Source organism: Archocentrus centrarchus, chromosome 17 (assembly GCF_007364275.1).
Source record: "Archocentrus centrarchus isolate MPI-CPG fArcCen1 chromosome 17, fArcCen1, whole genome shotgun sequence".
NCBI classification, from domain to species: Eukaryota; Metazoa; Chordata; class Actinopteri; order Cichliformes; family Cichlidae; genus Archocentrus; species Archocentrus centrarchus.
The window spans coordinates 30,353,435-30,371,534 of NC_044362.1; the positions used below are offsets into that span (position 1 = coordinate 30,353,435).

At 40.5% G+C, this 18,100-nt stretch overlaps 1 protein-coding gene and 1 non-coding gene across 6 annotated transcripts in view; one reads left to right on the top strand and one right to left on the bottom strand.

The window, feature by feature from the left end:
* LOC115796048 (ATP-dependent 6-phosphofructokinase, platelet type) overlaps positions 1-18,100 on the bottom strand; it is a 50,998-nt gene that overhangs the window by 1,524 nt on the left and 31,374 nt on the right. For 2 of the 5 annotated variants that reach the window (XM_030752256.1, XM_030752259.1), the window contains exons 11-21: positions 16,327-16,391; positions 15,917-15,986; positions 13,781-13,927; positions 10,905-10,975; positions 10,518-10,605; positions 5,301-5,453; positions 3,524-3,688; positions 1,529-1,590; positions 852-963; positions 625-724; positions 415-520 (exon numbers count right to left, since the gene is read on the bottom strand). In XM_030752256.1, coding sequence (XP_030608116.1) covers positions 415-520; positions 625-724; positions 852-963; positions 1,529-1,590; positions 3,524-3,688; positions 5,301-5,453; positions 10,518-10,605; positions 10,905-10,975; positions 13,781-13,927; positions 15,917-15,986; positions 16,327-16,391 — 1,139 coding nt within the window. Of the gene's footprint in view, positions 1-414; positions 521-624; positions 725-851; positions 964-1,528; positions 1,591-3,523; positions 3,689-5,300; positions 5,454-8,942; positions 9,096-10,517; positions 10,606-10,904; positions 10,976-13,780; positions 13,928-15,916; positions 15,987-16,326; positions 16,392-18,100 lie in introns of all 5 variants that reach the window. The other 3 variants (XM_030752257.1, XM_030752260.1, XM_030752261.1) reach the window with 2 other exon arrangements.
* trnar-ucu (transfer RNA arginine (anticodon UCU)) lies at positions 17,649-17,740 on the top strand. Its single transcript is given in 2 exon segments — positions 17,649-17,685; positions 17,705-17,740. It is a non-coding gene; the product is annotated as a tRNA-Arg (tRNA).

Here is an 18,100-nt window from a genome sequence, read left to right on the forward strand (position 1 = left end):
CAGAATGTTCTCTACACTAAACTTGGCCTGAAGTGTATCTTCTTCATAACCCTGGATTAAACACAAAGAATCAGGTCAGAATATTTTCCAGGGTTGTTCTTTCTCGCAAATGGCACACAGCAGAAAAAAATCCACTTCAGATGCATTAGCACTACCCCCCCCAAAAATGCACCGTACTTATTAAACTTTGAATTATACCAGGTTAAAGACCGGCCAATAGCCTGTGTCTCACATGTACCTCTGTTGTGTAACGCCTAGAAATAGTCAGGACTACTGTGCATGTGTGGAAACTGCATAAAACTATTATTGCTATTACTATTCCTGCAGAGATAATATACAGTAAGCAAGCACAGTTTGTCTCATTTTAACAAATGGAGCTGCACTGCTACAGATATTACACAGGCTTCTCCTTACACAAAGTCAGTCTCGTCCCGGAGCTGCGCCACAGGCTGAAAGACCATAGCTCTGCGACGCATCCCCAGCAGGCAGGCAGTCTCCTCCGAGTTAGCAAACACTCTCCCTGCATTGAAGAGAAGCACCAGGTTTTGTAAGTGAGGCGCAGCGATTTCATACCTAAATGTTGTGCCTCCTCATTGAAATCAAGTGTCAGACTTTTGGACTTGCCTCCCTTGTAGGACTCCTTGAGAGTCCGTGTGATCCACTGGATGGCTTTAGCTGCAACTTTGGTGCCAAAGTTTCTATCAAAGGGAGATGGAGCTCCTCCCTGTGACAGGGAAAAAAAAAGTGATGAAGTGGAAAACATGGCTCCTTACGTCACTGGCTCATTTACTTATTGTTGATGAAAATACATCAACCATAACAGTATTTATTTATCTGTGCACAGGTCCAACCTGCTGCATGTGACCGAGGATGTTCTTCCTACAGTCGAACACTCCTCGTCCTTCCTCGGAGTAAAGCTGGTAGATGAAGTCAGTGGTGAAGTTCTCATTGCAGTTCTCATTTCTAAAACACACCACGAGGTCAACAGGGCAGTTAAAGGATCACTTCACCAAATAACAAAAAATAAATCATTCCTGAACCCACTTATCAACTAACACAGGAACTAACACAAGTCTCTATCCAAGTACCCTTGATCCAGGGTCTGCTTTTCACTGTGCACAGAGACACTGTAATGCACCATGTCCGAGGGCATCTTGTAATAATGAAATTATGCAGATGCACAATGTCACCTACACTCTGTCCAAAATACTACATTTGCCCTATTTCCACAGACCTCCATCCTGCTGGGAGCCATTTAAACAGCGTGGTGGTGCAGTGGACGAAAATAACCCCAATAGAGGACATGACACAAAGTGTACTGTTAATCAAGAATATTATAATGCCAACTGCTTTTAAATGCTTAATTGAGAAATACTTATTTACAAATAACACTTTGCAAAATTACCTTTAAAAATAAAGCATTGTGTTTGTTCTCCTGCATGCAAAAGTCCCACAGGCTTGCGTAAGGTAATGCCAAGGAAACAGCAGCCTCTAAATGGAACTAAAGAAGGAAAGCGTTGAGCCTCACCTGAGCACCAGTCCTCTCTGGATGCTCGTCTTCATCTTCTCCGTCAGATGCTCCACGTTAGCCTGAAAACAGAGTCTTTCACATTAAACCTGCACGAGCAGCCAGTGCAGCTAAAACTCACACTTCAATCTCTTATTACGGAATGGAGAGGTGCAGGTAGCATTTAAACCACAGAGGGGCGCCATATCTTGTCTTTTACCCAGCTGGTGAAGCCATGAGTATTAATGCAACAGAGATGCTTGTGTTTTATGACACTAAATATAAGCCCTTTAAACTCCTTCTCATTGTGATCATTGAAAAAAAATACTAATACTTCATATGCATGGGCCTATGTTTACCCACAGTTTCGCACAGCATAAGAAAACAAATCATGAAAAGTTATTTTTAAAACAGGAAGTATAACATATGGATAAAACGAATAAATAAAAAGATAATCAGGAGTACGTATGTGAGAGGAACACTGTAAACAATAGTAGTCCTGACGTCTCTAATCTCCCTGACCTGATCTGTGTTGATGGGATCTGTCTGTCAGCTCAGAGGTTATTAATAAGTTGCTTCACATGCACTGCAATAATCTGGGTCACCTGCACACCCCTGAAGTATCCAGGCAGAGGCACTGATTGACTAGTGGAAGCTGCTGCAATGCAGTGTGAGCTGTGCTGCTTCATTAAAGTTAAGGAGGGAAATGTGTAATGTGGTCAAAGGGGACCTACAGTATGCCCTCACTTTATCCCCTGTTTGAAACGAGCCATTTTTAGCTCCTCTCTCCCTTTAAGCTAACTGTCTTCTGACTGGCTGCCCCTCATAAACAGAAAGCTTGAAGAGAAGGTGGGTGGGGCTTCTGTGCTCACAGTCAGGGCTATGTGGCTGAGATACATGTTGTTGGTCAGGGATAGGAAATTTGTTTATGTTTATCATCTCTTTCTCTGAAACACAGTCAGGAATGTCAGGAATCTCGACATTATTTTGAACCGTGATCCCAGTTTTATTAACCAGAACTGCTTTATACCACTTAAATATGTCAAAAGTTAGAAAATTCTTATCTTAACCTGGCTCCAAGAAATTGGTCCATGCATTCACATCAAACAAGTTAGACTACTCTAATGGTCTGTTTGCAGGATTATCCAAACCTCATTTCATTCAGAATGCATCATATTACCCCAGTACTGAAGTGACTTCACTGGCTCCCAGTTCAATACAGAATTACTTTTAAAATACTTCCATTAGTTCATAAAGCTCTCAATGGTTTGCTTGAGAGCTTACTGTGTTGTTGTGTACTGTTACTGTGCTCCTGTTCTTTGGAACAAGCTGCCTGCTGACCTGAGGTCAGTTTCAAACAAACTCAAAACCTTTTTATTCTGACAGGCTGACACTTAATAACTCTGTGTGTGCATAAAGTGACAACGTAGCTGCCTCCGCATATGAGCAGGTCACCATTTCAGTGCTATATCAGCAAACCAGTTCATAGATTCCCACAATATGCAGAAGGAGACACGAAGACAGCTTGAAAAGATGAGATTTTCTAGAGCCCAGCTATATCTGTGCTTTAACTTCTACTCCTATAGCTGCGCTGATATGGAGATTTTTCTGGGTAGCAGCACCCATCGTTCAGGAGAAGACTGCAGCGAGTTTGGCGTGCCTCCAGTGCCAGCATAAATGATGATAGGGTGCTGATGACATCACAGCTGGTGCACGCAACAACTACTGAGGTGAGCATAAAACAGGCTTGAGTTTTTGCTTCACCAGGATTACTTATGATTGCAAATGCTTAATTTTTTTTAAACTTTAAACAATTTTCAAAATGATTTAAAACCACGTTAATGTAAAATTAAAATAAAGTCATGAATCCTACAAAAAGGAATTAAATAGAACTCAAACAGCCCTGTTTAGGAATCAGGGCCCACCGGCAGAATAAAAGGCCTCTGTATTTTCTGATGATGAGAGAAGACATGAAATGCAGGTACTTTTTGCTGGATGCAGACTTTTCTCTCTGACCTGAAGGTCCCGGATGTCAAATGGCTCCTCGTAGATGTAGACAGTGTCAGCGCCTGCAGCCAGACCACCCACAGTGGCCAGGTAACCACAGTAGCCCCCCATCGTCTCGATGATGAAAACTCGCCGCTTGGTGCCGCTAGCAGACTGTTTGATGCGGTCACACGTCTGATTCACACACGCACACATAAAAGATTATACAATTATTAAAAAAGCAAAATATCTCCACCATGGAGACCATCCAACTGCAAAGCACACTGTACACACAAGTAGAGCTGACAGGAAATTAAATGATTAAAAAAGTATTCTTATTTAATTCAGTTAATATAATAAAGATCATGATGCTACCAGAGCACTGGTTTTGATTCTGGATCAGAATGGGTAAATATGATGCCATTTTGTATGACATAAAAAAAACTCAAAAATTAGCATCAGCTCTACTTTAAAGTACATCAAATATAGTGTTCTTAGAGATGCACAGGTTCACTCTTTATCAGTAACTGTGGGTCAGGTAATTTTTTCATTACATTTATAAGTTTTCCCTTGTAGAACAGGGGTGTCAAACATATGGCGTGGGGGCCAGAACAGGACAGCCAAAGGGTCCAATCCAGTCCACTATTTAAAGAATGGAAACTGGAGTGAGAATCTTGGGCCTTTCGACTGTATTTGGCTGAATCATTTATTTTACAGCCTTCTTGTCTGCCATTCCACAATGAAGTTAATTTGCAACAGCAGCGATTATTTGTAGTAGCAGCAGATGAGCTGCATGTGGAAAGACTGTGGTGCACTGCTAAAATTGTGCTTATTTCTTCAGATATCTCATTTTGTTTTTGAACTGGATGACTTATTAAATGTGAATATTTTCACAATGTACAGCAAAAGAGAAACACAGATTTTTTTTTTTCATGCGTTATTCTACCATGATGATATTTTTCCCAACCCAGCACACTTGATGGTAAACTTAAGATTAAACTGAGTTTGAGGTTTTTGCCTAAAATAAATAAGAAGGAAGAAGACTGAAAAGAACTAGAAAAACTGTTTGGCAACGCTACAAAAGCGTGAGCGCCGTCAGAGTCGACCGGTGCATCCCTTTGATCTAATCAGATGAGTGGAGTCTACCAGATGGGGACACTGCAGTGCGTTTTCCTATTTATCCTCTTATAAAAGCTCATGTTTTAAGGCCGTCTTATGCTCACTGTAGTATCCTTGTTGGCCGACTTCACCCATCTGGTACCAAATGCACAAGAGGCCAAACAAAAGCACTGATGAACAGTCACAGTGATGCACTCTTCAGACACAAACAGCATCATTCACAAACTTTACTGGCAGGTGTAGCTGCTTCAGAAATGCACAGTCAGTAAATAACAAGAGCAGTTACTGCATTGTGGCATCTTATCTATTAACAGAGAAAAAAACAGTGTACTCAGACACACTGTGGTTTTACTTATATTTACTCATTCATTTCTAAAGGTTTTAGTAGATGAACTGGAGTAAACAGTTGAAAACGCTGCAACTTGCAGGACTGGATTAAGTTACAGTAACTGAGTCTTTCTATGCTTTCTTTGCCCTGCGTTTGTAGACATAAAATAAATCAAAGTGCATTCTCTCCATTTTTTTCTTTGTGGGGGGCATTGTTAAGCTTTAAAATCCATATTCATCTGTCAGTTCCTTTTCATTCACAGTCACATGTCTAATTTTTTTTTTTTTAAAAAAGCACAGGTAACACTTCAGCATACCTGCTCTTAAGATCGCCCTCTCATCTCTTTGTCTGGGCCCTTACCTCCACAATGGCGTTGAGGGATGTATCGGCTCCAATACTGAGGTCAGTGCCAGGAACATTGTTACTAATGGTAGCAGGCAATATGCACATCGGGATGCAAAACTCCTCGTAGTCAGCCCGGGCCTCATACAGCTGCAGAATGGACTCAAAGGCCTGATGGCGGTATATGGAGTTAGACCACTAGGGGGAAGACTACATGTCTAAGACTGTCAGTGTGTCCATAAGTGGGAGATACCATGTTTGGTTGTTTTAATAAATAAATAAAACAGGCATGGTGCCCAGCAGCTGCTTTGTCTTGTATCCTTGATTATCTTGGTAACTAAAGCTGTTTGCTAAGTTAATGCTACATTACAATATGTAACATTTATGCTGTTAATATTTTACAAAACACCATTGAATGCACTTTTCTGTTTCACACTAGCAGGAGGCGGCATCAACAGATGTTAATGAAACTCTCTGTTTTTAAACCAACACTGTGGAGACACTTTTACAAATTTAGAACTATTTTTTCCTAACATGTTTGTCTGATCTCTCAGATTTTTCTGGTTAAAGGCAGATGCTATACTGTACAACTCAATCCCCTATTGTATGGATAATCATCAGTAAGAAACTGACAAGAAAAGCCTGTTCCCATGAAATTCTAAGTAATGGTAATTTACTATTGTCTGACATCTAATTGTTAAAAGATAATTTATTTACACTGGTAATGTTTACAAATCCCAAATCTATAAAATTATAACCTGCTGTAACTTTAAGAGTTAACATTAAGGAAGGAAGGATACAAGATAAAGTAGTAACTTTAATAATTTAATTCAAAGGAGAACATGAACATACAGTTCTGTTGTCTGTCTGTGTGTGTGTGTGTGTGTGTGTGTGTGTGTGTGTGTGTGTGTGTGTGTTGCTGGCTGGCTCTCTCCGGGAGTTTGGGGGGGTGGGGGTGGGGGGCTTTGGCTTCTCATTTGCTGAGAGGAGATGGAATGAGGAAGTGGGGTTACATCGTGGCTGACATGTAACAGTGTTGACGTGAGAAGATAAAGACCGAGAGGCGAGACTCCGGAGGCTCTCAGTAACATTTCCTTTTACGTCCAAGAGGCAAAGAGAACTAGGGATGCACGATACCACTTTTTTATGTCCAATACCCGATATTTTACATTTGGATATCGGCCGATACCAATATAAATCCGATATTTAAAATTGATCCAGGCATTTAAAAACATTAAAAAAAAAGAAGTCAACAGTCTCTCACACAACAAAATCAAAGTGTTTTAGTTGTCCCACATACAAGACTAAGGACCAGGGCGGACAGAGCTTTTTAGGCAGTGGCACCAAAGCTCTGGAACTGTTTACCACTCCAGCTCCATTTAGCTGACTCTGTGACGTCATTTAAAAAATAGTTGAAAACTTTTCTGTTTAACCAGGCTTTCTGGTTTCTGACTTCATTTTTATTCTTTTTCATTTAATATTGTAATGTTATGTTTTTAACATAGTGTTTTCTGGGGGTGGGGGGGTGATATTGTGTTTTAATTATTGTACAGCGCTTTTCTGTCTGTGAAAAACGCTATATAAATAAACTTTACTTACAACAATAACTATCACCTGAATCCTGTTGCTTCTGTGTGAGAAGGTGATGCTTATGGCATGTTGCAAATTTCATTAGGGCTGCAACTATCGATTATTTTAGCAATTGTGTATTCTATTTATATTGATTACCCAAGTAACTGGATAAGAAATACTTTTTTCATATTAACAGTTCATCTGTATATTTTAACTTCCGTACTGCAGTTTTTCCCTGTGTGAAACAAACAGGGTGGATGGAGCAGCTACAAAGTTCTCTTTTCTTCACTTACTGATCAGGTGGTTGATGAAGGACCTCCAGCTGTTTCCCAGTAAAGGTTTAATGGAGGTTACAGGGACGAAAAGGCTTCTTTTGGACACTAGAAAAACATTTCCTTCTGCTCCATCTGAGCTCGCCGGCTCCGCCTCTTTCCGTTGGGGCTGCGTGAGCGCAATCTTGTAATGCTTTATATTTCCAAGCATTCTCCTAAATACGTTTCTACTGCAGGTCTATATTTAGTCACAAATCAGGGATTAAAGTATCAAAAATATTTTGACGGGGAAGGGGTTCTTCCGATACCGGACGGTCACCAGTGCTAATAGCTGCACTCGCTAGCAGTATGTCTGGGAGCTGAAGTAGAGAAAAAAATAACAGCTGATTCTCAGCACAGCGAGCACAACACACAAACAAGGCAGAGAGCGGTGGAGGCGGAAAAACATGTCAGCGATGATCGCTCAGTGTCAAAGGGAATCCGTCGCAGCGACGGAGGATCTGAGGGGGTTGTTTTCTAACTCCTGATCCCCATTCCATTCCAGTAGGTGGCGGTAATGCAGCTCTAAGCTGGTTTGGTCAACCGCAAACCCACAAGAAGAAGACGACGACTGAGCCCTGTAATGCAGCTAATGTGAGCGAAACGTTATTTAATTTATCGGATTACATTTTTTTATTTCTTTCCGATATCCGATCCAGTAACTTAGGCCAGTATACCGATACTGAATATCGGATCGGCGCATCCCTAAAGAGAACCTGTTCTTTTGTTGTCTTCAGACCAGAAAGCCTGCGTCAGCTCAAAACTATAAGAACCAAAAATAAAGACCACAGTGATGCTGCGCTGCCTTTGTAAGGAGGAAGTGGAAGCACTGTCACTATCAGACTGAAGCGTACTGCTGGCGAATTATCTGCTATTTACAAAACACACATAGGACTGCATGAACACACCAGGGACACGCAACAAGAACATGCCACAACACTTCACTGCATGCCCTCACACTTACCTGGGACTCCTGCCAACCAGCTCGCATCCAACAGCAAGTTTTTCCTGCTGTGTGAGCTTTGATTATTGACTGAACTGTTTGGTGTCTGCACAATCTAAACTAAGGTACTTGGCATAGTATGTGTTGCCTGTCCTAACTCAAAAATCTTTGTTTCTATTATCATATTGTTGTGTTTATGTGAGAGCAGAAGGGCTGTACTTTCTATTTAGGCCCACAAAAATACAACTATAAGTTTGGTTGTTAAGCAGGAGGCCAGTGTTTACACAAAACATTACAGAGAGCTGACACTTAATGCTCCTCAAAGTTTCTCTGTCATGTGACCAGAGTTTTGTGTGGTCAAACTGCAGCACTTGAAAGATAAAAACCTTCCCCAAGCCTAAATGATTTCTTTGGCATCATGCTGAGAATAAACCAAGGAGTGAGTCAGACTTTTAAATATGACTGATGAGAGTCTGTTTTTCTATGTGAATTCAACTTTTTCTGCTGCAAAGTTGAGTAGAGTCTAAGCTTAGAGCTTAGATAGCTCTAAGCCCCTCTAAGAAGAGTCTTTTTTCCAACACAAAACATTGAAAAGCCCTTTTTTCCACATAAATTCAATAATATATTTTTGATTTCTGAAATTTTCAAAACAATTTTGCAGCTGCTTTTGTTGTTTTGTTTTGTTTTTTGAGAAAGGCATCTCAAAAAAAAAAATAATTGTGAGGATGCGAGCTGGTGATCAGCGAATCCCGAACTCTGACAGACTGGGCAGGGTGCATGTGTGTTAAATCTACAAACACACACACACACACTGTCTAACCCAGCTGCACTTACATCAGTAATGGCATTCAGAGCTGTGTCTGAGCCAATGCTGAGATCTGAACCAGGTATATTATTGGAGACGGTGGCGGGGACCATAACCATGGGCACACAGAACTCATCATATTTGTCCCGTGCCGCAGAGAGTTCCAGCAATCCCACGTAGGCCTGCAGCAGTGAGAGCCAGTGTCTTAGTGGTCATTTATAAGGATGTACACACAAATGGGAGAAAAGTGAAGAAATCTAATCGAGAGGACTTTAAAGGTGCGATGGACAAGAGGACACAGGTGAGTTTGCAGGAAGAGCTAGGAAATTACAGGGGTTAGCAAATGTGTTTCCAAACTCCAGACTACACTCCAGTGGAAAAGATCAACTGCTATAATGTAATACACAGCATTCATTTCTGGGCTAGCACCAAATGGACTGCACACTTCAGCCTTGTTTTTGTCAAATGTAATGTTACAATGTAGCTAAAAGAAGCTAAAGATAGCTTTCTGTGGTGCTACTTTAATTCCCACTGTTATATTTTGATTGCTGCAGCTTTTATGCAAGACATGAAATTTGCTCATTTGAACTGTTTTAACCAATCGTAACTAGGATGGAAAACCTGAATGTCAGTCATGTTAGGAATATAGGCAAGATTTAAAATTGTGGCAGGGATGGCCTACACAAAAGAGGGTGTGGCTTTGAGGTGGCTGATGGGAAATGGAGCTCAAGAAATGCAGTGGGAAAAGTAGAGTGGGCAATGGGATGAACAAACGTCTGTGAGGAATGTATTGGTGGGAGAAGCCAAGGGGAGAGAGCCAGGCCAATCAGGATGGGTGGTGAGACACACACAGGAAGTCGATGCTGCTGCTCATCACACAAAAAGACAAAAGACGAAGACAGCGCTCATTTTTGGCCAAGCTACTAAAGTCAAAAGACATTTTTTTTTTTTAATTGACATTGTTTAATTGTTTTAGTTCTTTTTAAATTTAGAGTTTCATACTGGTTTTGGTTAATCTGTCGATTGGGTAAAGTGACATTTATTTACAGTTGCTGTTAGTACAGCTCACACACACTTTTCAAGGCTGAGAGCTTCAAAATCCTATGAATATCCATCTCAGCCTACTGCACATCAATAATCTATCCATCTCCATGCACAATGGCTTTGCAGCTTGGCCAGTAGTTAATACCGATACATAGATAGAGAGCCTAAAACATTTAAATGTGTGTTCATTATATCTGAAAATATACTAATAAAGAAAATGTGTTTTGCAAGTTGAAATGTCAAATACAGCAAACTGGTGAAAACCAGATGGACTCGAGAATGCTGAATCATACAGTACGTGATGATTGTAAAATACTGGAGGGAAGCAATGCTTGACAATGCTTTATGGCTGGTGCAACAAGGTTGACCAATGAAAAGAATTTCACATTGCACAGTATTTCTGCATTTATATTATTATCAGTACCTTTTAAAAAAAAATGAAACAATAGCTGAATACAGTTTTTCTAAAACATAACATGTTCAGAGATGTTATTATTGTTGATTTAAGATCTTTTGAAAAATTAATCTATTTACAATAAACAGGAAAAGGTTTTCCGTACCTCAAATCCTCCAATCACGAGCAAAGCATTGATGTTATGAATCCTCATCTGCTCGGCGATCTTATCCAGATGTTTTCCTGGAAGAGTTCTGACACAAGAAAATAATGAAAAAAGGTCCCAGTTATTTCCCGTCTTCTTTTATTATACATCTGACTATATGTCTGTTTATGTTTAATAACGAAACCCATCCTTCAAGGTCAAAAGTTTTCAATTCATCCATTATTTGTCATAGAAATCATGACTGTAAAGCAAAAAAAGAAAAAAAACTAACCAGAATATATATTCACCATGTCAAAGATATAGGTTTGTAATAACAGATATATAATAAATACAAATACATTTATCTTTCAAATAAACATACACATTTTTTTCATTGCAGCAGCTTACCTTTTTGTCCCCAGCAGCGACCCACCCTGGCCAGTCCAACCACCAACATCTCCCCATTTGATCTCCTTAATCTGAAGAGAGAGAGAAGGGTGTCAGATGTCATTTTATTCTCACTTTTCTAATCTATGGCTAATACCACTTTCTTCACTTATGAACAATTCCTCTGTATCACAGCAAAACAAATGACGAACTTCACTATGACTACTGTAAAAACCATCTGCCAAACAACCAGTGCCTTGAAAGTTGTTACGCGAGTGTCTGAATTACAGGAACAACAGAGAGAGCTTCTGTTTACTCGTAAAAAGGCTGATGGAGGATTGTCGTCACCCCTCTGGGCATGCAGCCAACTTTCTACTTTGTGAACACAACAACTCGATAACAATGTCACCTAGAATATTCAAATTGATGTCATAGATGCATCTACTACAATTCTTGTACAAGTTTGAATCTCGACGACCTTGACCTTGAGTTCAAGGTCAGAGGTCAAGTTTTATGAAAATCTTGTGATAGGATCTAGGATCTTCAAATTCACTTCAAGCACTGGCAGGTGACAGTAATTTTTTTTTAAACGTGTCTGCCTCTGTAAATGAAGTTTCATTTATGTTCATTTTTAATTGGGGAAGCGAGAAATTTCAGTCAGACAAACCCTCTACATGGCTGGAAAACACACAAGGATTAAGTGGAGAAAAAAAAACAAGAAAAGTCGTAAGTATAAAGTATAAATATCATGAAGTATAAATATAAGACTGCTGACTTGACCGTTCCAGATGATGATTATGAGCCCCCTCCACAAGGAGGGTAAGCCAAGGTCACTGCTGAAAAGGCTGGCTCTTGGCAGAGTGCTGTATCAAAGCATATTAATAGAAAGTTGATGGGAAGGGAAAGTGTGGTAGGAAAAGGTGCAAAAGCAACAGGGATGACCACAGCCTTCAGGGGACTGTCCAGAAAAGTCGATTCAAGAATACGAGACGTGGACTGAGACTGTGTCAGTGCATCAAGAGCCACCACATGCTGAAGTCTTCAGGACAGGAGCTCCAATGTTGCATTCCTAATATTAAGCCACTCCTGAACATCAGAGGCATCTTCCCTGGGCTGAGAAGAAAAAAAAAAAAGACTGTTTCTCCAAGGTGCTTGAAGTCCAGTGTTAAGTTTCTGTAGTCTGGTGATTTGGGGTGTTGGTCGTGGTTGGTCCACTGACTTTTATCAAGCACCTGTCCACAGTGCCAAAACTACTGCCAAATGGCCTACTGATAAAAGAGCCCCAACCAAGCATTAAATGAATAAATGAACATACTTTTTAGAAGGTGGACATTTCTGGATTGTCAGTCCTTGATTTTGATTGATCTTAGCAAATTTTCTAATAATTTGAAATGCTGGATTTCTGATTTTCATGTGGTATAAGCCATAATCACCAAAATTAAAGTAAAGGCTTGAAATATTTCACGTGTAATGAATACAGACATTTACCTTTTTGAATTAAATTATGAAAAAAAAAAAAACTTTTTCGTGATATTCAAAGTTTTTAAGCTCCACCAGTAATGTTAAATCTTGTCACTGGCTGTAACAGTCAGAGTGAAGCTACATTAAAGCAGCAGCTTTAATGTGGTTGTGGTGGATAGCACTACTGCTTCACAGCTACAATGACGTCAAGAAGGTCTGGGTTCCATTCCAATTTGGCCCGGGTCTCTCTGTGTAGAGCATCTGCGTGGGTTTCCTCCCACAGTCTAAAGACATGTAGGTTAGGTTAATGGGTCACTCTAAATTGCCCATGAGTGTGAATGGTTGTCTGTCTGTCTGTGTTGGCCCTGTGACAGGCTGGTGACCTGTACAGGGTGTACCCTGCCTCTCGCCCCATGTCAGCTGGGATAGGCTCTTAGTGCTAGTGTTGTAGTACTCGAGATTGGTCTTGGTCTCGAGACCGCTTTTTGATGGTCTCGGTCTTGTTATGGACTTGGACATTGCGGACTCTGGATTTTATTTCAAGACCAGTCAAGACCACAGCTCTTGAAATATCACTAAATTGCCAGAATATTGTCCAATTTATTTGTTAACATCTTTGCTTTTATTGGATGCAAAACGTACTGATTCAAATCCAACAAAGATTGCGCTCCTCTGCCTCTCAAAGGAGCGCACCTCGCAGACTCCGCCTCCAGCTAGGTCGCTACTATTACCGCTGCTTACGCCTGTATCATTTCACCGCAGTTTGCAATCTACCAGTTTCATTCACAATGCGTACGTTTGATCTCACTATGGTCATGCGTGTGCTGCATAAATAACAACCGGCATGAACACGAAGAGAAGTAAGAGGGAAAATAAAGATCAAAGGAAAACTTCAGGCTTCCGATTCAACAAAAAAATCCCAGCATGAAAGGTAAATACCAACCTTCATGTATTTAGATACACAAACTGAAAATTTTATGCAAGTTTTATGGCTGCAACGATTCTTGGAGTAACTCAATTCGATTTTTAAAAATCCTTGATGCAAATTTGTTGCTTTGATGCTTCGTTTCAACTCTGCCTCTCAAAGGAGCGCACCTCCTGTTGAGCTCCTTTGAGAGGAAATGCTCCGCTTGAAACGAAGTTTCACTGTGAGTGTTTAATATCTAGGTGATTTTATGGGAATGTGGATCTTTCAGATCAATTTGAGAAGTGATTTTGATCATGTTTCATATTTTATTGGGTCATGTAGCTTAAGGCACTGGTCTTGGTCTTGTCTCGGTCTCGCCCTCCCTCGGTCTTGCTCTTGACTGGTCTCGGACCCTAAAAGTCTTGGTCTTGTCTTGGTCTCGGGTTAGGTGGTCTTGACTACAACACTCCTTAGTGCATACTGTACTGTGTACACTGTAGTTGAATAAATGACGTATATTATTGCTCACCTGTCCTTTGTAGAATCCCTCAAAGCCATCATTTACGGCAAACATTTTGTGGCCCTCAGTGATCCCCACTCTGACAGCAGAGCGAACAGCAGCATTCATACCTGCTGCCGGAGCACCAACGTTCATTACTGCCACATTAAAAGAGCTCTGTGGGTGATAAACAGCACCAGTCACACACATGTAATACTAGCTGTACAGCATAGGAAGCAAAGCCCAGTTCTATGCAGAACCCTTAAGCACCCTTAAGCTTTGTCAGATTTTTAACCATCTTCATACTTCAGGCCCAAGTCTTCTATTCAGTGTACAAACACAGCATGAATCCTTGGTTCGAAGAATATATCTGTGAGGAACTTTTACAGGCAATACAGTCATGCCATAATTCCTGTGGCATGAAGCAAACTGGACAAAAACTGGACAAATGGTTTAATTTGGTGGTCATGGAGCAGTCCTTAATCACTGCTTCATCTATCATCAGGCGAGATTCTGCCTCACACAGCAGCAGGCAGTGATAGCCTTCCATGCAAGAAGCCACATGCTGCTAGCACCAGCTGCTTTCTCATGACAGCCACTGAAAATATCAACAGTTAAGAGAATATTTTCCTGTTATTTTCAGCAGTTTGCTTGCTAGACATTCTTGAAAAATGCAAATTGTGTTTTTACCAAATATTTTTCAATCCAAATTTATTTAAACCTGCAATATGGATACACTCAGCCACAGACTGCATTGAGAGGGTCAGAAATGTGCTGTGCACCAATAATAGACTGAGCCTTCAATGGTCTTCTTTTTGATTGTGTTAATAATGACACATATAAATATGATGCAGAATACTTCAAAACGGACAGGCTTCCAACTCTCTCCTGAAAATGAATGCTTAATGCCAAATTTCACATCATTTGCTTTGATTCTGAAGTTTAGCATGCACATTTGGGAATCAAACTACAACATCTGGTGAGGTCAGACAAAAATATGTCTGCAGAAATGAATATAAGGAACTGTCAAGTATCAAACCTTGGTTTTGGATGCCTGATCAGATTATGTTTACTTTCTGTTTGATCTAATAACTCTTCATCATACCTTACAGAGGTGGGGAAAAAAGCTTCTTCTGGCTGCTACATACAACACTAAACAGTTGGAGAACACAGGCATGCTGGGTAATTTACCTCAGAGATAAAAACTTCTCATCAGGGTCCAAAAAATACTTTTAGAGTAAGATTTGCACCTTAGAATCCTTCAAAGCTTTTCAGGAAACACAGAAAATCTACTGTTTTTACAAGATTTAGAAAAAGGCATTATATAAATCTTAAATATTCAATAGATGAAAGCTAACTTTATCAACCACTACCCGACTGTGATTAAAACAAAGAGCAAGGAGCCTGTCCAGTTTGAGTTAAGAGTGAGCAAAGACACATCTACGCTACTTCAGACTGATTTGAAGCTGTTCACAGCCACGATTGTCCCTGACAGCAGGGTTGGGAGTCCTGTACTGTAGCGCTAATGCATCTCTTTGCATGTCTACACTTCTACTTCCAAGCAGAGCCATGAGAAAATAAGCAAAGGCAGACGGAACGACAGGTGAAGAGCACTGACGTTGTCCTTTTGTGGCACCTTTTTACCATATGAACATATGCTGTCATAAATTTTCTCTATGTAAAGTAAAAAAAAAAATCTCTTGGGAAATTAGTTGATACTAAGCAAAAACTAACATGTTTTCAGATTTATCTCAGCATGGGGAAGATGATTAGAAGCCAAAGCGAGAGAAAGGTCTAAACTAACTGTTAAGCAGCTCCTCATATGACCTACACCTTCAGAAGCTTCAGAAGCTGACCTAAAGCCTGTTTAGCTGCCACTCTTTTACTCATCACATACATCAGCCTGCTCTTCATCCTCCGCCTCCTCCTCCTCTCCCTCAAAATGGACAGTTACAGAAAGACAGACTCGGTTAGTGTCACAAAAAGACTGCAGCACCCACAATGCACCTGACCAGGAAATACCTTATGCTAATGTACAATTCTCAGAGCAGCTGGTGGAAAGACACATTTAGAGAATAAATATACACAGCAGTTATTACTTTACTGGTTTGACTACATTGTTGTGTTTTTGTTTGTTTTTTTATATTTGGCAATGACGATACTTACATTTGGAAGTTCAGAATCTGCCTTGCGGCAGGAGAGGAGTCGGTAGGTACTCAGATTGTTTTCAAAGCTCCTGCAGATGAAAAACAGAGTTAACCAATGTGGATTTCCACAATGAATTGTGGTCTGTAAATGCAGCAGGGCAAACATTTAGAGTAATTAAAAGATCAATCTTAACACAGATAGGCTGGAACTGGGGCACGCTGCCAGACAGCTAAACATACAAGTCCTATATGCAACTTCTGCCAGTAAGAAATGATGTATGTCTGTTGACCCAATGCTGCTGGTTCTGGCAACATTTCACCACTTTATGCATTCTACTTTAATTTGCCTGCAGGGGCATTGGTTAGATATAAACACAAGAAATCCTGCAGCTATTTAATCATATCACAATAGTGGAAATTTAGAGGTACCTGCCACGCAGTCTGACCGCCTCTTCAAATTTTTTCTCATCCATGGCTTTCTGTACTTCTTGAGTCTGATGACAGAACAAAACAAAGCATTGTTTTTCTAGTGTGTGACTGCCTGCTGTCCTGCAGGTAAATGGTGGGTGGAGTTATGGTAAACTCAAAGCAATTTGGTTTAGAAATCCCAAACACTACAGAAGCTTAAACCTCCCAGAATAAATCCATCCACTTACAGCTGCCACTATGTTTATTAAGTTTGACTTTTAGGACCCCCAATCCCCAATTGTTTACAAAACCAACAATACATAAATCTTAAATAAATAAATAAAACAAGTGAGGCTGGGGGAAATCACTTCAGATACACTGTCAATCAGCACTGGAGCTCCACAAGGATGCATCCTGTCCCCACTGCACATCGACAGACCCGACAGTTAAACTCCTTAAGTTTGCGGATGACACATCAGTCATCGGACTCATACATGACGGTGACGAGTCTGCATATTGGCGGGAGGTTGAACGGCTGGTGCTCTGGTGCAGTCAGAACAACCTAGAGTTAAACACGGCAAATACTGGAGATGACAGTGGACTTCAGAAGACACCCCTCATCAATGATTCCCCTCACTATAACCAACAGCCCTGTGACGAATGTGGAAACCTTCAAGTTTCTGGGAACCACCATCTCTCAGGACCTGAAATGGGAGCTCAACATCAGCTCCATCCTGAAAAAAGCCCAACAGAGGATGTACTTTCTGTGCCAACTGAGGAATTACTGAGGAAAACACAGTGCTGTTGTAACAGGCTCTGTGGCGCAATAGATAGCGCATTGGACTTTTAGTGGCTTACTTCAGATGCAATTCAAAGGTTGTGGGTTCGAGTCCCATCACAGTCGCTGTTTTCAAGGGGACAACCAAAAGCAACTCTGAGTGACTCAAGCTTAACATGTGAATTGCTTAAGATGCAATTCAAAGGTTGTTGGTTTGAGTCCCATCACAGTCGCTGTTTTCAAGGGGACAACAAAAGCTAACTGTATGACTCACGTTTAACATGTGTTTTGCTTAAGATGCAATTCAAAGGTTGTTGGTTCAAGTCACAGCAGAGCTGCTTTTTTTCAAGGGGACAACTTTGCCAACGACAAATCTTTACAAAATCAACTATACATGTCCGCAATACCACAGGCAATTCTGCATGAATCACGCTAAATATAAATCTTAGCTGTGATTTGCTTCAGATGCAATTCAAACTTAATATTGCCACATTTGCAATATCAGCTTTACTTTCATGATGTAGCAGTCAAATTTCTTAGACAAAAACACTACACAGTTATAACAGGCTCTGTGGCGCAATGGACAGCGCATTGGACTTCTAGTGGCTTACTTCAGATGCAATTCAAAGGTTGTGGGTTCGAGTCCCACCAGAGTCGCTGTTTTCAAGGGGACAACCAAAAGCAACTCTGAGTGACTCAAGCTTAACATGTGAATTGCTTAAGATGCAATTCAAATTTTGTTGGTTTGAGTCCCATAACAGTCGCTGTTTTCAAGGGGACAACAAAAGCTAACTGTATGACTCACGTTTAACATGTGTTTTGCTTAAGATGCAATTCAAAGGTTGTTGGTTCAAGTCACAGCAGAGCTGCTTTTTTCAAGGGGACAACTTTGCCAACGACAAATCTTTACAAAATCAACTATACATGTCCGCAATACCACAGGCAATTCTGCATGAATCACGCTAAATATAAATCTTAGCTGTGATTTGCTTCAGATGCAATTCAAACTTAATATTG